At 36.4% G+C, this 22078-nt stretch overlaps 1 protein-coding gene across 14 annotated transcripts in view; it reads right to left on the reverse strand.

Annotated features, from left to right (window-relative positions):
* The window catches only part of MTERF1 (mitochondrial transcription termination factor 1), a 710255-nt gene extending 689526 nt beyond the window's left edge, over positions 1 to 20729 (reverse strand). For 12 of the 14 annotated variants that reach the window (XR_010842225.1, XR_010842224.1, XR_010842223.1 and 9 more), the window contains exons 1-2: positions 20664 to 20729; positions 19855 to 19917 (exon numbers count right to left, since the gene is read on the reverse strand). Coding sequence is in view for 4 of the 14 variants with exons in the window: in XM_067042490.1 (XP_066898591.1) it covers positions 19855 to 19917; positions 20664 to 20671 (71 nt within the window). In the remaining 10 variants the exon portion in view is untranslated. Of the gene's footprint in view, positions 1 to 11904; positions 15474 to 19854; positions 19918 to 20507; positions 20579 to 20663 lie in introns of those variants that run through there. The other 2 variants (XM_067042489.1, XM_059073936.2) reach the window with 2 other exon arrangements.
* Positions 20730 to 22078: the final 1349 nt, after the last annotated feature.

A 22078-nucleotide genomic window follows, 5' to 3' on the forward strand; every position in this document is an offset into this window, starting at 1 on the left:
GCTTGATGTTCCCACTGCTACTCTCCTCCTACATCTGTATTCCCAAAACAAAAACTTGGGTGGGGTAGGGTTTTATTCCAGGTACCAAGAAACTCCCATTTTTGCTTTTTTGCTCTTTTTTCAGGCCTTCTATATAAGGGCTGTTTACAACACCCTGAAGCTAGGAAGCCCAGAATCAGAACATAACAACTTCTGGGGATTGTGGAAAAAATTTTAAATTATGTCAATAAATTATCATGCCAAATGTATTTCAGAGGAACTCCCAGACTCACATTTTTCTGTGTGTTTTTTTTTTTCTTTCATGACAGGTTGGCTGCAAACCAAGCCAGAGATGTAAGTGATACAGTGAGAAGGGCTAACATCCATATAATTGGAGTTCCAGAGGGAGAGGAGAGAGTGAATGGGGCAGAACAAAAAGAAAATCTGAAGAGATAATGTGTGATTATTTTCCAAGACTGAAAAAATACAGCAAGATATAGAATTAAGAATGCCTATAAATCCTAAGAAGGATAAGAAAAAGATGACTACACTTAGGCACAGCAACCAGAAATCACTAATTTTTTAGGTGTGATGGTTTCGTGATGATTCAATAGATAAATTTAATAATAAAAGTTTTAGCAATCATTATCTTTTGGACATACATACTCAGATTTATGGCTGAAATTATATTATGTCAAAATAATCAAGGAATGAAGAAGTAGGTAGGGATATAAAGAGGAATAAATTGCTAATCTTATGATGAATTGTTAATTGTTGAAGTTGAGTGATGGATAAATCAATACAGAAACTGAAGTGGAGGAGGTCACTTAGTTTTGTTTTTGTTTTAACTGCAGTAAGATAAAACATTATTTACCACCTTAACCACCTTTTAAAATTTTTTATTTTTTATTATTATGATTTTTTTGGCCACACTGCATGACTTGTGGGATCTTAGTTCCCCAACCAGGGATTGAACCCGCACCCTCAGCAGTGAAAGCGTGGAGTCCTAACCACTAGACTGCCAGAGAATTCCCCCATTTTAACCATTTTTAAGTGTACAGTTCAGTAGCATTGGTATAGTCACATTGTTGTGCAACAGATCTCTAGAACTTTTTCATCTTACAAACTGAACTCTATACCCATTAAACAACACCACTCCATTTCCCTCCCCCAAGTCCCTGAAAACTACAACTCTTCTTTGTGTTTCTATAAATTTGACTACCTTAGATACCTCATATAAGTGGAATCATACAATATTTGTTTTTTTGTGACTGGCTTATTTCACTTATAATGTTCTCAAGGTTCATCCATGTTGTAGCATGACAGGATTTCCTTTCTTTTTAAAGTTGAATAATATTCCATTGTCTATGTATGCCACATTTTGTTTATCCATTCCTTTGTCAATGGTTGCTTCCCACCTCTTGGCTACTATGAATAATGCTGCTATAATTATGGGTGTGCAATTACCTCTTCATGGTCCTGCTTTCAATTATTTTGGATGTATATTCAGAAGTAGAATTTCTGGATCATATGGTAATTTTATTTTTAATTTTTCAAGGAATTGCCATACTATTTTCCATAGCAGATGCACCATTTTACATTCCCACCAATGGTGCACAAGGGTTCTAATTTCTCCACATCCTCATTATACTTATTATTTTCTGTTTTTTTGATAGTAGTCATTCTAATGTGTGATATTTCTTTGTGGTTTTGATTTTCATTTCTCTAATGATTAGTAAAGCCATCTTGTTTTCCAAGATGGACCTGAAGGACTTACGGGGGTTGCTCAGCTAATTGAATCCAGAAGCATAAGGGGCATGGTTGAGGTCAATACTGCAGTTTGCCTCATCTACTGTCTAGAGTCCACCTGATACATATGAGTTTATATGAAACAAAGTGAATGGATTTGGTTCTAATCTTGGTTGTTCAGATTAATCAGAGTGACTGAGAGTGGCATATTCTTGGGGGAAATTACTAGCAGCCAAGATGGTATAGAAACAGGGGTGGATATTGTTGGGAAACAATTTTCCATGGGTCTCTTACATTTCTGCACATCTTGCAAGCTAAGACACTAAGTTCCTTTGTTCTGGACTATCTTTCCAAGGATGTTTGTATACTGAATAACCTTGGAAAGATCTTGCAACAGATCTTGGAAGATAGTATGTCCCTTTGAAGCTTCAAAAGACAATCAACCTTACTGACCATTATAAAAGTTTCAGGTTTCCTAAGCTCAGGGTTTCTTTCCTGTAATGCAACTCACTGTGTGTGCAGATGTCACCTGGCCCTCTTCACATTGCCCTGGGGAAAGTGGGGCTCAGGGAACTGGCACAAATACTAATTCTCGGGCTGTTGTTATTGCTGTGAGTAATAAACAATCCTTTGTTTCTGATCCAGGAGCCAGAGCAGACACAAAACTGTGTCAGGCTACCTTATACCTTGTAAATAGGATAAAATCTCAGCTCTTTTACCATTCTTGACAAATATGTACAAAATAAAAGTAACACAAATAATACAGAACCTAATGCTCAGAAGAATATACATAGTCTTAGAAACTTCTTTTAATGATCAAAAAGAATGAAAATGAATGAATTAAGCATTCAGCTCAAGATCTTAGAAAAGGACAATAAAATAAACCTAAGGAAAGCAAAAGAAAGGTAACAGCAAGAAAAAATTAAACAGAAAATGAAAAAAAATGACAGAATGTATTTTAAAATATCAGTTCTTAAAATAAATAATTAGATAAACATTCATGATTCTAACTAAGAAAAAATGGAGGAAAAAATTATATTTTTAAAGTAAAATTTAGAAATAATCATAGAATTAGAGGATATTAAAAGAATAATAAACTCCTTTGCTCAAATTCATGAAAATAAATCATTTGCTAATATGGTATCATTTTGTTTTAATGAAGCCAGCAAAACACCAATACCAAAACTCAACATATATTGCACAAAAGAAAACTATACAGATCAATTTAATTATATATATTCATAAATCTTAATTAAATCATTATCAAATGGGATTTAGCAGCACATTTAAAAAATAATACATTCTGGCCAGCTACGTTCATAGCAGGAATGGTAGGATACTCACTATTAGCAAATGTATTAACATAATCCATCACGTTAATAAGCTGAAAAGAAAAATCATAACATCCATAGATTAAATAGTAGCATTTGATCAAATTCACATCTACTCTTCATTTAACTAAGTAATCCTTAATAAAAAAGGGATAAATAGAGTGTTGTTTCACACAATTTTATAACATCATATACATCATGCATAACTGAGAAATACCAAACACATTTCCATGGAAGTTAAGAAAAAGAATGCCTATTATTAGCATGATTAGTTAACACTGTTGTGGAAGTATCAGCTGCCACAATAATTAGAAAAAGGAATGAGTAATAAAATTTAAGATAAAATGAGTGAATAAATAGCCTTTCTGTATACAAACAACAGTCAGTTACAAAATATAATGAAATAAAAGATCCCATTTAAAATACCAATAATAAAATTAAATGCCTAGTAATAAATTTAGCAAGAACTATGTCAAAGTTATAAAGAAAAACCTTAAAATGCTACAAGTCACACACATGCAAAAAGAAGACCTGAATAAATGGAAACAATGTGATATGACAGATAATAGTAAAGAAATGAAACATATTTCTCAGTGGAGAAAGAGTTATTCAATAAATGATGTTAAAATGGATCAAATTTTAATTTTTAATCATAAAACTACTAGAAGAAAACATGGGAAATGATCTTATAATATCAGAATGGGAAAGCCTTTCTAAACCATGAAAGAAAAACTAAATAAACCGAAGTTCATGTAAATTAAAATATTCTACATGAAATAAACATAAGATTAAAGTTAAAAGTTAGGGGAAAAAATATAGCGTTATTAAAGCCTAAAGGCTAACTTCCTTAATATATAAAGAGGTTCTGCAAAAAGACAAACAGTTCAATTGTGGGGGATAAATGGTCAACAGGAATAAAAAGACAATTTAAAGAAAAAAGAAATACATGAGGCTTTAAACATATGAAAAATTGATCAACCTCACTCATAATAAAATGTAAACTGAAGTTAGGAGATACCAATTTTACCTAACAGATTGGCAATGATCAAAAATAATTGAAAACCTACTGTTGGTGAAGGAGAATAGGCATCCTCACACTTGGTTGGTAGAAGTGTAATAGGTACCATATCAATGGAAGGCAGTTTGGCAACACCTATCAAAATTTTAAATGCACTTATCTTTTGATCCAACAATTCTATTTCTCAGACTATGTCCTACAGATATTTTGTACATGTGAAAAATGATATGGAAAGAAAGATATCCCTGCAGAAATGTTTTTAATGGCAATAGATTAAATGCCCATTAAGATTAGTTAAATAAATAATGGTAGTACGTCCATCCAAATGACTGCATAGCAGTCATTAATAAAGGAAGAAGCAGCTCCTTTTGTATTGATAAAGAATGATCCCTAAACTATAAAAAAGCAAATTAAAACTATGTTAATACATGCTCATGGAATACAATTCTGAGGTTACAAATGGATTCAGAATACAAAGTGAGTTTAGGCAATAACGTGTAAATTGATGTTCAAGATCAATTAACAATCAAGTAACGGGAATTCTGGCATTGTACTTAAGCCTAGAAAAGAGGGGTAAGACACAAAAGAAGAAAACTTGAACACTTGAAATGGGACTGGTCCAAATTGATATGTGCTTTAAGTATAAAATACACATCAGATTTTGAAGACTTAGTACAAAAAAAGAATGGCAAATATCTCACTAATAATTTTTATATTGATTATGTGTTAAAGTAGTAATATTTTGGATATATTGGGTTAGATAAAATACATTATTAAAATTAATTTCCTTTTACTTTTTTATATGGTTATGAGAAATTTTTAAATATATATTTGTGGTTCACATTATATTTCTATTGGACAGTGTTGCTATAGAGTATATCCATCAAAATCTTCCAAATCTACTGTCACCACCTTCACCCAAGTCACCATCATTTCTTGCCTAAACTACTACAATGGCCTTCTTATGAATCTTCATGCTTCTTCAATTGTCCCATTCTAACTGATTCTCTTTAAATTTAGAAATCCTTTTAAAATGTAAGTCTTATTATATTTCTTACTTGCTTAGTATCTCTCAATGGATTCTCATTGTCCTTAAAATCCAAGTTTCCTATCATGGACTTTGAGGCCCTGTATATGATATGATTGTAGCTTCCCATGTGTCTGCCCATCACTATCATGTCTTCTAAAGCCACACAGTAGGCACTCACTATTCTCCACCAGCACCCGGCATCCTTCAGTTCCTAAGACATACTAACCTTATACCCACCAGGGCCATCACATCAACCGTTCCCTATGCCTGGAATGTTCTGTGTGGCTTTTGGGCTGTCTTCATCTCATTCAAGTCTCACCTTATACATTAGTTCCCTAAGTGGCCCTCCCTGATCAGTCAGTCTAAGGGTTTCTGCCCTTTACTCTCCATCCAAGAACTCTGTTTCCTTCACTATTCTCAATTTACAGTTAGTTATTAGTATGCTTAATGGTTTGTCTCTCTTCCTCTGCATGATGGATGGGGCCAGGTCTGTTCAACCTACCAGTGCAGACCCAGTGTTGGTCAAGGAATTTATTTTAGGGGCAGTGTATAGAAAATCTAAGAGTAGGGATTGGTTAGAGGTGAAAAGGTTAGAGGTTAAAAAAAAATGGATCCAAGAATTGCCTAGAGAAGAATATGTCAAAATTAAAGTTAATTGATACTAGAAGCTTCAATTCTGGATCATCTTTGGGAAAATTAGATTCAAATATATGACCCAGAAGTATTCTAATATCTTTTGTTTCTAAATAGTTCAATATTGGCCAAGAGATCTAATCATTATTTTATCAGAATATTAATTTAACATATGATCTGAAGTTGAGTCTCAAATCATACCTCCCAAAGTACTCCTCTTGTTTTCCTCTGAAAACCTTTCCAGGAACTTCTGTCATATTGAGTGGACATATTGAGTGGAAACAATATGGGATTCCCTCACGAAGCTCTGAGCATAATATCATAATATCATATGGTGACCTGACACACTCAGACCAAGCCTCCTTGGAGGCCAGTTCTCTTCCCTATAGCTCTCAAATGGCATATTCCCTTAACCACAGTGGAGCAGGATTGTCAAATCTCAAATATATCTAAAAAAAGGTCATAAATGGCATGTGCTATGAGAGACTGCTCACAGTATATTTATAAAAATAGGTTTAAAACAGTGATAATAATCCAGTGTCAAACACAACAGTACATAATTGGTATTCAGCAAATATGTGTTGAAAAAGTTATTAATTTTAGCTAGAAAAGAGATTATCTTTCACACATAATGCATATGCATAAGAAAGAAAAGACTAGAAAGTTTAACAAGTGCTATTTCTGGGGTATAAAGAGTATAGGTACTTTTTCTGTGTCTGCTTTTCTACATTTTCCAACATTGTGTAATTATATGATTAATATGCAATCAGGGGAAAATGTTATTTTTATAAACAAACCAATAAACTGTCAAAGCTACTACTGCACTCTCCTAGGCTCCCAAGGGCCTCAATTTTGGCAAAGACTCAGACTGTGGTAACTATATAAATATCAGTCCGATTGGGAAATGAAAGGAGAAAGGGGTAACTTGGGTTTCTGAAGGACCTAGCTGGTCAAGCCATTACCCAAGTGACTTACTCCTTTGCTCACTGACGCTAGGGAAGAAAGTAGAGATGTACAAAGCAAAACTTACCTAAGTAAGTATTAACTTCAGCAGCAGAGGCAGGAGGAGGAAAAGCAACCTTCCCTACATGATGACAATTCTGTTCTAGAGTTTGTTGTCAAGTTTTCAAATGTCAGGTAGAGTGTGGACCAGAATTCAACTTGATGAAGGCATGATTGCAGACAATAAAGACATGAAAGATAGCATTTAACTGCAGAGGTTTCAACATCTTTTGTGGCTACCATAAAATGTAGGGCATGCATTGTACACATGGTGCTTTATACTAAAGGCATTTTAAATTTGTTTCTAATTCTATCATTCTCCCTTACACACTGATCCTCAAAACTAGAATTGTTCACCCAGTGATAGTTAAGTGGGTGAGGTCACCAAAACAGCTACATTAAATTATGCCATGGGAGACCCAAGAGCATACACATTTGTATGTGCAATGTCGTCTAAACAAAAAAGAAACCACGATGGTTTATAATGTGTCTATTTGTTATATAACATTTAGTCTTACAACAAAATCTGACTCCCTCACTTCAGATGTCACCATTAAAATCTTTATTAAAAACAAACAAGCAAACAAACAAAAAAATCCTCAAGTCCGAAAAGAATGAAAGTTAACAAACTATATCAACTGCAATCACATGGAGACCATACTACCTTATGCTGCGTTTTTCGTACAGACACATAACAAACACCACACAAGTTTAAAGATGAAAATTAAACAAGAACAGAGGATCTGGCAGTATAACTGAAAAAGTTCAAAGACATGGCTGCATAGTATTTTTAAGCATTAAGATTGTGTAACAAACAAGAAGAGAACTACAAACCTAGGTTAAAATGCAAAAAGTGTCCTAATCATGTCATTTTGGAACTCTCTGAGACAACTGAACAGTAATACTTGCTTCCAAGGAATGAATAACCATTCAAGGAGTACAGCTTTTGTATACTTTTAAACAGACATTAAACTATCAGGGAAAAAACTGTATACAAGAGTATCAGTTTATTTCTTCCAGCTTGAGGCTGACAGAACCTACAGATAAAATGATCCCCTGCTAACTCTCTTGGTATTTAAAGGATTCTTTACTTAGTTTGAATTATCAGCCAGACTTATAGCTGACATTAGAAAACTGTACAAACCAAACTGCTGTCTACAGTTCTCCCTGCAGTACATGAACTTCTGTACCCAAGTAAACACAGGTGACTAGGACTTAGTCTTAATTCTTTTATCAGTTATTAATTACCTTTATTTGTCAATTAAATAATTTATATAATTTTAAACTATTTTATCATACACACAGATAAACTTTAATTCTGTTAATTATCACATTTAGCTAAATTAACAAGCTTCAGCCACGTGTATCATGCTTACATGAAATGCAGTCATATAGCTTTGGTCAGGAGAAAAAGATATTCTGAAGAAGCTGAGCAAGTCTGAAGAGGTACAATCCCATATGCAGGGAGGAATAATGCTGACCCAAGGGCATTAATTTTGCTATAGACCCTTTAATGCTCAGAGTGTAACACAACAATCAGTACTCCCTTGCTGCAGGAAAGCAAAAAGGAAGGAATGCCTCTAACTTGGGTCCACATATCCTACTTTCCTTAGAAAAGGAGGCTGTGTGTGGTTGCCTAGAGACTAAATCCAGTTTACTAATCAAAGAAACACACCAGTTCTCCACAAGGCATGGAACTTCATCAGAGGCCTTGTTCTCTTGTGGAAAAAGGCCAAAGTCTAAATTTATCTGTACCCGTGGGGTAGCAAGACCAAAGCAGGGGGCAAGTGCCTTCTTGGTGTTATTTTTCCAACGGCATTTGCTCACTCCGTGTCTCTGTGTCTCATTTTGGTAATTCTTGAAATATTTCAAAATTTTTCATTATTATTTTATTTGTTATGGTGATCTGTGATCAGTGATCTTTGATGTTACTATTGTAATTGTTTTGCAGTGTCATGAACTATGCCCATATTAGATGGTGAACTTAATTGATAAATGTTGTATGTGTTCTGACTGCTCCACCAACCAGCTGACACCCCTTCTCTTTCCCTCTCCTCAGGCCTCCCTATTCCCTGAGACCCAACAATATTGAAATTAGACCAGTTAATAACCCAACAAAGGCCTCTAAGTACTCAAGTGAAAGGAAGAGTCACACGTCTCTCACTTTAAATCAGAAGCTTAGTGATGAAGGCACATGGAAAACCAAGACAGACGGAAAGCTTAGCCTCTTGCACCAAACAGTCAAGCTATGAATGCAAAGGAAATGTTCTTGAAGGCAATTAAATGTGCTACTCCAGTGAACACACAAAGGATAAAAAAGTGAAACAGCCTTATTGTTGATATGGAGGAAGTTTTAGGGTCTGGATAGAAGATCAAACCAGCCACAACATTCCCTTAAGCCAAAGGCTAATCCAGAGCAAGGCCGTAACTCTCTTCAATTCTATGAAGGCTGAGAGAGGTGAGGAAGCTGCGGAAGAAAAGTTGGAAGTTAGCAGGGGTTGGTTCATGAGGTTTAAGGAAAAACGCCATCTCCATAACATAAAAGTGCAAGGTGAAGCAGCAAGAGCTGATGTATTGAATAGAAGCTGCAGCAAGTTATGCAGAATATCTAGTTAAGATGATTAATGAAGGTGACTGCACTAAACAACAGATTTTCAATGTAGATGGAACAGCCTTCTATTGGAAGAAGATGCATTCTAGGATTTTCATAGCTAGAGAGGAGAAGTCAATGCCTGGCTTCAAAGCTTCAAGAGAGACAGGCTGATTCTTTTGTTGGAGGATCATGCAGATGATGACTTGAAGTTGAAGCCAATGCTCATTTATCATTCCAGAAATCTTAGGGCTCTTCAGAATCATGCTCAATCTACTCTGCCTGTGCTCTAATAAATGGAAGAACAAAGCTTAGGTGACAGTGCATCTGTTTACAACATGATCTACTGAATATTTTAAGCCCACCTACTGCTCAGGAAAAAAGATTCCTTTCAAAATATTACTGCTCACTGACAACGTGTCTGGTCACCCAAGAGCTCTGATGGAGATGTATAGGAGATTAATGTTTGTTTCCATGCCTGCTAATATAACATTCTTCTACAGCCCATGGATCAAGGAGTAATTTCAAGTCTTATTATTTATGAAAGACATTTTATAAGGCAATAGCTGCCATAGATTGTGATTCCTCTGATGGATCTGGGCAAAGTAAATCAAAAACCTTCTGGAAAAGATTCACCATTCCTTTTTTTTTAAATTGAAGTACAGTTGAATATATATATATATTCTTTTTCATATTCTTTTACATACGGTTTATTACAGAATATTAAGGATTCACCATTCTAATTGCCACTAAGAACTTTCATTTAAAAAATTAAAAATAAAAAATTTAAAAATTAAAAAAAAAAGAAACTTCATAATTCATGGGAAGAAGTCAAAATATCAACAGTAATAGGAGTTTGGAAAAAGTTGAATCCAGCCCTCATGGATGACTTTGGGGGGGGGGGGGTTCAAGACATCAGTGGAGGAAGGAACTGTAAATGTGGTAGAAAGAGGGAGGAAACTACAATTAAAGTGAAGCCTGAAGATGTGACTGAATTGCTGTAATTTCATGATAAACTTTAAAGGATGAGAAGTTGCTTCTTATGGATAAGCAAAGAACGGGGCTTCTTGAGATGGAAACTATTCCTGGTGAAGACTGTTGAAATAACATCAAATGATTAAGACTATTACATAAACTTAGTTGATAACGCGGTAGCAGGGCTGGAGAGGATTGACCCCAATTTTTAAAGGGGTCAATTTTTAAAGAAGTTCTACTGTGGGTAAAATACTGTCAAACAGCATTACATGCTACAGAGAAATGATTCATGAAAGGAAGAGTCAATTCATGCACTAAACTTCACTGTTGTCTTGTTTTAAGAAATGTCCACAGCCACCCCAACCTTCAGCAACCACCATCCTGATCAGTCAGCAGTCATCAACATCCTGGCAGGAGGCTCCACCAGCAAGAAGATTATGACTTACTGAAGCCTCAGATGATAGTTAGCATTTTTTAGCAATTAAGTATTTTTAATTAAGGTATGTATTGTTTTTTTAGACAGTATGCTATTGCACACTTAACGGACTACAGTATAAACAATTTTTATATCCACTGGGAAACCAAGACATTCCATGTGACTCACTTTATAGCAACATTCACTTTATTGCAGTGATCTGTAACTGAACCCACAATAATCTCTACAATAACCTCCGAGATATGTCTATAACTCAATTTTTTTACAAAGAACTGACTCTACTTCAATCAGACTCAAACCTTAAAATATGACATGTTGCAAGCTACTTTATAAAAAGTAAACAAGGTCCTACTGTATAGCACAGGGAACTATATTCAATTATCTTGTAATAAACTCTGATGGAAAAGAATCTGAAAAAAGTATATATTCTGAGTCACTTTGCTGTACACCAGAAACTGACAAAAGATCGTAAAGTAACTATACTTCAAAAACAATTATATATGTGTGTGTGTGTGTATATATATATAATGTTAATCTTGCCTGACAGGCATTAGCCATTTGTTTCTACAAAGAATACAAAGGAAGTTGTCCCTCCCCAACCCCCCCCAAATAAGTACAGTATTTTACTTCTGTGCATCCCACATCCTCCTTGGTGGTTGGCAACTGTTGCTGTATCATCTCATCAGCCCAGGTACAATCCTCATAACCAGCTGACACCAATAAACTTTTATGTCCTCTGCCCACCTCCCTCACGTTCCTTATAAACTTGTTAGATTTCAAAGCAATACCTCAGAAAATATTCCCATACAACTCAGAAGACTTAAGGAATTAAGGTGGTTCATGTCCCCTTCCTCCTTCAAAGCCAGTAGAAGTGCATCAAGTTCTTACATCATATCACTCTGACCTCCTCTTTTACCTCCCTCTTTGACTTTTAAGGACCCCTTTGATTACATTCAGCCCAGCCAGATAATCTGGGATAACCTCCCCATCTCAGGACCTTAAGCCATAACAATAAAATTTACTTGACAATACTACTACTGTACCCATACAACAGAATATTATTTGGCAACATAAATGAATGAAATACTGATACATGGTACAAAATGAACCTTAGAAACATTATGCTAAGTGAAAGAAGCCAGTCACAAAGGACCACAAATTGTATGATCCCATTTATATGAAACATTCAGAATAGGCAGTCTTATAGAGAGAAAGTAGATCAGTGGTTGCTTAGGGCTAGGAAAGTAGGAGGGGGATAACGGAGATTGACTGCTAATGGGTAAAGGGTTTCTCTTAAAGGGCACAAACACATTTTAAAGTTAGATTGTGGTGATTGTTACACAGCACTATGAGTATTTTTAAAAATTGAATTACATACTTTAAATTTAATTGTATGGTATATGAATTATACATTGATAAAGCTGTTGTTACAAATACTACTGTATTTATTATGGCTACCGTTGAAAAGTTACTATGTGCAAGAAACCTTAGAGACCCTGTATCATCTGATTCTTAACAACTCTGTGAGGGCAATTTTTCATCCTATAGATGAGAAAACAAGTTCAGTAAAATTAAAATATTTACAGAAAGCTACAGAGCTGGTCAGGAATAGTACCCAGATATACTACTCTAAAATGTCTCTATACAGTCCATGCTTTCTAAATTATGCCATGTTTGCCATCAAATAGTTTATGGGAAATACTTATAAGGGATCACTGACATACAAATGGCCTTGAAAAAACAGGCATTTGGTTTTCTATCACTGGTGGGAGTAAGTTTTTTTGAGGCATCAATGATAAGAAATAAGGCTTAACACAGGGAATTATACCCATTATCTTGGGGGGGGGGGGTATGTACCTATCTTATATATACCTATAATGCAGTATAATCTGCAAAAATAATACTGAATCACTATGCCATACACCTGAAACATAATACTGTAAATCAACTATATGTACTTCAATAAAAGAAAAAAAAAAGGCTTAAAAGGTTAGCGTCATTGTTAGTTAATTCAAAATCCACATCTAGAAAACAAATGCCTCTGGAAAGCAACTAAAAGTAATTAAGGTCATATAATTTGTTCCTTCTCTTTCAGTTTATGTCAGAGCTAGACTGTGAATGTCTTCAAGATACAGATGTCATCTGTTTGTCATTTTTTAAGTCAACGCCTCTAAAAATTCTTGGTTCTTTGTATTAATAGAAACACCAACAAAATATAAATATACAGAAACCATCATTATTTCTTTAAACTACACTCATTAGGCAAATGTATTCCTTTACTTAGATTTTATTACTTATATTTAGATTTTTATCCATACATTTAGAGGAAACTACAAACACTAACTTATTAGACATTCCAGAAAGATAGGTGGATAAAAAAAGTATAAGAGGAAGAAATACAGATACTATACTAAAGGTACACTTCTTCACCTAAAATGCAACTAATCATCTATTTAGTTGTTATATTAGTCTGTTTGCTGCTGTAACAAATTATCACAAACTCAGTGGCTTAAAACACCACCAGTTTATTATCTTTTGGTTCTGTAGGTCTGAAGTCTGACATGGGTCTCACTGAGCTAAATTCAAGGTCTCAGCACAGCTGCGTTCCTTTCTGAGGCACTAGGGAGGAATGCTTCCTTGCCTTTTCCATTTCCTAGAGGCTACCTGCATTCCTTGGTTCATGTCCCCTTCCTCCTTCAAAGCCAGTAAAAGTGGGTCAAGCCCTGCTTACATTGCATCACTCTGACCTCTTCTTTTACCTCCCTCTTCCACTTTTAAGGACCCTTATGATTATACTGGGCCCACCCAGATAATCCGGGATAACCTCCCCAACTCAGGACCTCAAATTATGGTCCTTAACTTAATCATACCTGCAAAGTCCTTTTATAATGTAACAAAAAATATCCACAGGTTCTGGTAATTAAGACATTGATATCTTTGGGAAACCATTATTCTGCCTATCACAGTTGCCCTTATCTTCAAAGAAATCAGGATATACCCATACTAAATTGAGCGTAAACCAGAGGAGTGGTGGGGCATACTAATGGTTTAAATAGAGTATGTAGAATTTGGGATGAAAAATTCCTCCTTTTTGTTGTCATATTTTTACTGACATTCTATTTTGAAGATGAACCATAATTAGATACATGGAATAATAGGAGAAATAGGTTGCCATTCAAAACCATGACAGGAAACAGAACTATCTAAATGAATCTGTCAATTTTCAAATCTGAACAGAAACCAAAAAAGCTTATTTTGTACTTTCTTTTTACATATTGTTCTGCCATAGCACTCAGCAACTACCATTCATACAAAAGCCACAGCCTATATCATAAAATTGGGTGTTGTACTAATTCAAACTACAGAAAAGGTAGCTGGGAAGACTATATCAGGGCATAATGACCATGAGTTTTTATGAAACTTTAAACTAAAATTTCCAAAGAAACATTATATACGTATATGTGGTTAAGAAAACAAACCTTTTTGAAAGGTCCAAATTCAAAATGAAATTATGTCACTACATTATAAGACTGACTTTTGCTTAATTCCCCAGAACAACATTCTGTCCAGTGTTTAACTTTTTCAACTTAGCGTTATATCTTTTCTGACTCCAAGACAGAAGACTGATGCTTGACGTACTCAAGTTATAGCCAGCATTTACCAATTCTTTGATTCGACTTTTTAAAGTGCTTATGCTTGAATCCAAAATCTGAGAATTTTCAATTATTTGTGAAATGCTAATTTTTTCTTCTATGAAGCAGTCTATTTTATCACTAAACTTTTTCTATCCCAAGAAGATCACATCTGGACAGTTTAAAACAAACTTCCGTATCTCTTCTGCAGTACACCCAAGAGAAAACAGTCTTTCTTTGATATTTGTGTAGTTTCTTGTCATACAATCATTGGAAAGGTCTAGGATTTTAGCTCCTGGACCACATATCAAAACAAGCAGCTGCTCATTGTTCAAGCTGAAAGCTGACTGTAAAAATTCAATATTAGTTTTTACCCGTTTGGTGCTCTGAATTAAGATGAAAGGGTTTTTAAAAATTATATTCCTGACAAAACCTGTGGGATCATTGTTACCCAAAGATAAACAGACTTCTTGCAAAAATTCGACCATCCGTTTATTCAGCTCAAGACTATTGGAGAAGGTACGCAGGGCACTGGTCAACAATCGACAAAGGCATTTACGGGTCAATCCAACTGAGTAAAGGAACTCTATATTTCTCTCTAAGTTCAGGTTGTTACTGGACCGAAAAAAGGATTCAGGAGAACGTTCCAAAATAGCTACAATTTTAAGGTCTGATGTCACAATTCTTCTCCACAGACCCCACTGATTTGAAAGACTTTCAGGTGTGCGTGTCATGGCTCGTGGATATCTTGATATGATGCCAGCAATCACTTCTTTGCTAGTTCCTTTAGAGAGAAGGAATGTCTTCAGGTTCTGCTCATTAGTACCTCTCCTATTAAAAACTCCAGGCTGTCGTTTCTTTGCCATGTCAACATCTACTCCCATAGTAAGTAAGTTATTCAGCAGTTCTTCATTTTCCAAAGGTTCACTGTCTGCATTACCACATTTCATACTGAAAAGCCTAAATGAAACTGATTTAAAGAGGATTTCTGATGAAAATCGTACCATCCAACATCTTGAACCAAACAGAAAGTTACTTCTCATATACAAGAGGTTTCTTGGTGCCATAATAGTCAGGTAGCCCAAACCTTTTGGAATGCTGTATAAAACAACATATATAATACTATACAAACACACATGTTAAACAGATAAAAGAAAGTTACTTCTCATATACAAGAGGTTTCTTGGTGCCATAATGGTCACGTAGCCCAAACCTTTTGGAATGCTGTATAAAACAACATATATAATATTATACAAACACACATGTTAAACAGATAAAAGACCATATTATGACCCTATAAGTATCATGGTCATTTCTGTAAGAAAATACCTAGGGATCCAGCTCTCCTGGTGCTGTGGTAACAATCCCGCCACCAAACTCCCACTCCCTAGCTCACTGCTTCTGATTATCTGTGGGTCAGGGGCCACTTCTATTCTTAACATAAAGAAAAGCAGTACAACATCATCACTGCCCCAGAATTATTCCTGCCTTTACCTTCCTCTTTTTATTTGGCCTTGCCTGTCTTGGCTACCCAAAACCAGTCGTCCCTCTCCATCTCTGCTTTATCTTCCTGGTTTCCAAACCTTTGGCTTATTGCTACTAATTGATGCTTTCAATTCTGCCTTGCCTTCTAACTTACTAGATCTTTGGCCTTGCCTCTGCCCATAGATACCAGACTTCTTTGCCTCTGTTCGCACTTCCTGGTTATCAAACTCTAAATCTAGGGGACTTCCCTGGTGGCACAGTGTTTTAAGAATCTGCCTGCCAATGCAGGGAACACAGGTTCTACCCCTGGTTTGGAAAGATCCCACATGTCGCGGAGCAACTAAGCCCGTGCACCACAACTACTGAGCCTGCGCTCTAGAGCCCATGAGCCACAACTACTGAAGCCCGCGTGTCTAGAGCCCGTGCTCTGCAACAAGAGAAGCCACCACAATGAGAAGCCTGCACAACGAAATGAAGAGTAGCCCCCACTCGCCACAACTAGAGAAAGCCCACACACAGCAAGGAAGACCCAACACAGCCAAAAAAAAAAAATTGTTTTTAAAACCTTTAAACCTAGCCCTGAAAACCAACACTTCATACTACCTAATTTCCACCTTAAACAGCTTTTTCTAGATTCATGGTACTCTTTAAACCCATGCTATCATTAGAACCTTAATTCCTATCTTACATAGCTCCTGATCCCAATCTCCATGTCACTCAATTTACCCTAATGTCCCCTTGGTTCTTGGGTTAACCCAACAACTCCAAACCAATTTTCATCTTCATAATGATCTAGCTGGGATATTTCATACACACAGTCCACCGCATGTGGAACTATAGAGAGATGGGATGTAAATATTTTAAAAGTTACTTTTGCCATTCTCCTCACCACCATTATAAAAAAGACTAACTCAGGTCTCTCTGCATCTGTGTCACAACATATGTAACTTTGATCAAGTGACTAAAACCTTGGTAACTCATTTTCCTCATCATTTAGAAATAGGGCATAAAATGGATGAACTTATACATGATAATAATCATAAGTCCCAACTAAAACAAGCACCTCTATTTATAGGAAATATTTTATGAGAAAATCAACAGAAAAGTTTTCTTCTGTTATCCAGCTTGTCAGATGATTTAAGTACCTAAGTTGCTTGTGGTCTGAGTCATGCAACAACACACTTTTTTAACTGTACTTTCTCCTTTTCAGACTATACAGCTGTGACAAACTTAGTTCTTGATTCCTAATTACTTACAACAGGCTCTAATCAATTAAAAGAGGCATTTCCCTTCTCCTTTCTGCTAATTAAGCATAAAATAGAAAATAGAGATAGATGTTTCCACTAATATCTCTGGCCTTGAGATACTGCTTTCAAGATCCATATAAGAAAAGCTCTGTCCTTTTAATAACTCCAATCTAACAAGAACTTGGATTATGCCTACAGGCTGGGAACATTCCTGTAACTCAGATAATCCACCAATCATCAAAGAATTAACAAAAGATTCTAAAACTATAGATTCAAATAACATTCAAACAAAATGCAGGACTCACAAAGTAAACATTAAACAGCAAAAGCACACTTTAGATTGCCCTATACTGAGTTCATTATTCTTCATGTCTCCATAATACCACATACTACTCTATAACTACATACTTTCCAAAAATGCATGAAGATAGAAACTTAAAAATAAGATCCTCCTAACTAAAGAATGAAGGCTTTGCCTTGCCCTGCTCAACAACCTGCTCTCTCTTCCAGATGCTCAGGGTGACCTCTACTGGATAATGGTACAGAACACTGACAGCTGTAGATAAACCAGTGCTTTACAAAGAGGAGTGCGAGATGATCCAATGGGATGCAGGAAGAAAACAGTAAAACTCCAATTTATATTTGTCTTGGCCTTTTAAAATTTCTACTTTTTACATGTTTCATAATGTAAAAATGTATACAATATAATAGTATTATAAACATGCATATAACTAATTAGTAAATATACCTATATTGGAGGTACATTTATAAACCTTTTTATTAAGATTGTACATGTTCAAAAATGTCTACGACTACTACTCTAGACTACACTCTACTCTTGAGAAACGAGGCTGAGCAAGTCACAGAAAGTTCAAAAGAAATTCTACTGATGAAAAACTAAAAGTAAGTAAAAATATAATGCCAAATATCTTAACAAAAGAGGAATAAGTTAAGGTTTCTCCTGAATCTGTCATAGGGGGATTTTGTCTTTCTGTATAATTTATTCTCCATGGAAATATCTTTCACACACTTTAGTATGTCCAAAACCAAACGGAGCATCCTTCCCAGCCCCCAAACCAGCCCTCCTCTTACTAACGAAATCACTATTACTCAGTAATCGCTCGTGATAAAAAAAAATCTGAAAGTAAGGTTTGGTTTTTTTCCCTTCGTCAACCCGAGTCATTAAATCATGTAGATTCAGCTTCTTCAGTATCTCTGAAATCCAATCTCTCTACCCCTTGCTATTCTCTCAGACTATAACACCCGCTTAACTTGCTTCTCTAACATCAGTCACTCAAAACTGCTCCCACAGTACACCTGTAAAACAAAAGATGTGATCATGTCCCTCATTCCCTGATTCCCTGACCTCTGTAGCTCTCCCCTAGAAGGTAAAATCTTCAGACTGACCTTTCTAGCTATCTCTTCTATTCTACAACCTCACAACAAAGCACCATTGCTCTCAAATCTCTGGTCCTAAACATCCTTGACCATTCTTGTCTCCCTGCCTTTTATTAAGCTGTTCTGTCTTTCAGAAACGCCTATCCTCCTAATGTCTATCCACAGTACAAGATCCCATTCAAACAGTATCTTCCCACAAATCTTTAACTTAAATACTTGAAGTTGAAGTGAATCATTTGTTCTATAGTAATTTGTTAGTAAGGAGTCTAAAACTTAAGTGTTCTATTTACATAGGGGAAAAAAAGAGCTGAACTGGACTTAGAACTAGCAACAAAAATTTGGTTTTGATTACAATACTATAAATGCAATAAACTGACCCCCCCAAAATGGTATGAACAGTCTTAGCTAAGCCTAAAAACAATGGTAACTAGTATCAACAGTTGGTAAACATATGAAGAAATGGGGGGAATTCTCAAATATTACTGTTGGAAAGGAATTTGGTACCATCCATCATATCTTTCAACCCAGCATTTCTACTTCTTGGAGATTATCCAAAGGAAATAAAGGACAAGAATACACATTTTTTATTAAAAAAAAAAAGGATGACCATTATAATATTACTTGCTACAGCAAAAAAGAAGGAACCCAAATGGCCACCAATAGTAGAATGATTAATAAATAGTGGTACATGTATACAATATAATACTACACAGCCTCCTTTTAAATATGAGGCACATCTAACACAATAGAAAGATGTCCAAGACATTCTAAGTGGCAATCTGCTTAACGGTAAAGTGGCTAGGATAATACCACTTAAATAAAAAGGGGGGAAGGGACATTAATATATACAGAGAGGGGAAAAAATAGAATAACAGTTATTTTTCAGTTTTCAACACAAAAAAAGTTAAGCCTGATGAATATCAATTTATTTTACTCCTTTAGCATCCAATCTCCATTCAAAATACTATTACATCTAGCATGGTGAATAAATATTTAAGCAGCCTAATGCAAGAAGTACCAACTGCCTTAATCTACAAATTTCAAAACTAATTAATATTCCATAACTTATTTCCATCTGTCTCTCAAATTGACGTTTTTAATTACCAAAGCCACTATTCCAAGAGCTAAAGGCCAAAATTAACAAATACACTGAAAATCTCTGTACCTGTAATTTGTGAGGTCTAAGGAATAAAGGTAGATTTACGAGCCCCTCTGCTCCACAATTCCCCGGACAAAGGGGCTTTTAATGGAAATGGGTAATCACTGGGTCCAGGATTCTACATTCCAGTTAGTCTTCTTTTGACAAAACGAGCTAAGTTTGGAGATCTTTACAGCAATGAACTTCTCACCTCATTTGTCTTAAGGAAAGAGAACTTTGCATTCCTCCAGAAAAGCTGAAAAATAGCTGTTTCCTAGAAATGGAAAAATAAAAGGGGAAGGGACAAAATAACGTCAGGACTTGTAATACAGAATAAGGAGCTCAATCTCAGCTAACACTGCATAATGTTCTCGTGAGATGCATAACCTCTTGTATACTAGGCATGTCTCAGAGATACTGAGAAGAAAATGGCAAGTACAAGCCCGAGTACGAGAGGTAAAGGCGGCAGAATCAGAGTATAATTTGTAAAACCAGAACTACGTGCTTCACACACGTTATCTTACTTAACATCCACAACTTAAAAGGTCGGCATCATTCCTAAAATTACAAAATCAGAAAAAGCGCCAAGGGCTTCCCTGGTGGCGCAGTGGTTGAGAGTCCGCCTGCCGATGCAGGGGACACGGGTTCGTGCCCCGGTCCGGGAGGATCCCATATGCCGCGGAGCGGTTGGGCCCGTGAGCCATGGCCGCTGGGCCTGCGCGTCCAGAGCCTGTGCTCCGCAACGGGAGAGGCCACAACAGTGAAAGGCCCGCATACGGCAAAAAAAATAAATAAATAAAATAAAAAAATACTAGCTTGACTTAGCTCGTTGAAGCAAGGTTTGAACCCAGTTGAGTCCTTAACTCAAAAATTCCACGGGTATTTCTACGGGTTCTTCCATCCCTCTTCTTCCCACAAAGAAACTCTGCAAGGGGCTGCACGGGAATGGGACTCCGTTACACTTCAGTCACCCAGACCCGCTTCTAAAAAGAAAAAGCACACCGGCAGCGAGTCACCGACCTCAACATGGACTATAACTGGGCGCTGTAGATACCTTTACTTTCCCTTCTGGGATCTGGAGAAGAACAGAGGGACGGAAGTGGGCAGGAATAACTTCCGGCGAGGGGCCGCGCATAGAGGTGACGTCACCCTCCTTGAGCCCTCCGGCTGCCACGCGGCCGCCTTCCATAGCCTGACGCTAGGGCCCCGGCAGAGGGCAGCAGGAGACCGCGGTGAGCGCGGGGAACCGGTCTTCAGGTCTGATTTTGGAGGGCGGGGCGGGACTTGCAGTTTTCCTGAGACCGCGCCAAAGGCCTGCAGGCGACACGCGGTGGGAAAGTCACTGTTGTATACGTGAAGTTTGCAGCCTGATAGGATGATTACGCTTATTAATGTGATTAACATGGCGTGGATGAACACCTCCGCGTTTAGTGCAGGAAAACGGGTGTGAACAGCTCCAGGTTTTCGTTATTGAACTACCTGGTAAATCCTGAAGTGTGGCTGCTAGTCCGAATTCAGTCAGCCTTCAGGACGGGAAGCAATTCTAGTGTGCTTCGGTTTAAGTGCTTACAATACAAATTACCTCTGGTTCTTTTGAAATTGTGACGAATTTGTGTTATTTAAATCAAAGTTTTGGGACTTCCCTGGCAGTCCTATGGTTAAGACTCTGCGTTCCCAATGCAGGGGGCATGGCTTCCATCCCTGGTGGGGAAACTAAGATCCGGCGTGCCCCAGGGCGAGGCCAAAAAAAAAAAAAAAAATTATAATAAATAAAAGTTTCAGTAGAAACAATCTCCGCATCCAGTGCGTTTTTGTCACCTCTGGGGGTGTCGCCTTAAACCTTCTTGGTCCCCTCAGTCCCCAAAAGAAGGTTTATACAGAGATTAATGAAATAATCATCAGGTTGCCACTTATCTTCTGGAGGAAGTGGTAGTTTGTAGTCCTTGGAAAAACAGAGAGATGGGGAGAGGGTTGACCCTGAATTCTACTGCAAGGAAGAATTTCCTGCATTACCCTCTTCTATGTAGGAGCATAGTGGTAGAATTTCCTTCATCCCATTTCTGCACCAGTGAACCAGTTAAGGTTTTATCCACACTCTGTCCCTTAGATGACTCCTAGCTGGTTTGTTGTCGTCACTTTGTTTTGAATTAACGTTCTATTTTGTTGGTTTATAAGGATAAAGATTTACCTTTGAGACTTTACTAATAATCTATCTGCTAAGTGAAATGATTTACTCCAGTTCCTTCAGATTAAAAAAAAATTGTCTGGAAAAATTAGAAATGGTCTCTTTATGTGAGTTTCAAAAATCTATTTCTGCATGGAAGGAGCTCATATATCCCAGTTAATATTTACTATTATATATAAATATATAAATTTATGTATATAAGCATATAAATATTATATCTACAAACTGCCTTACAATCAGAACGTAAAAC

The sequence above is a fragment of the Kogia breviceps genome, chromosome 9, assembly GCF_026419965.1.
Source record: "Kogia breviceps isolate mKogBre1 chromosome 9, mKogBre1 haplotype 1, whole genome shotgun sequence".
In the NCBI taxonomy this organism is placed as follows: Eukaryota; Metazoa; Chordata; class Mammalia; order Artiodactyla; family Physeteridae; genus Kogia; species Kogia breviceps.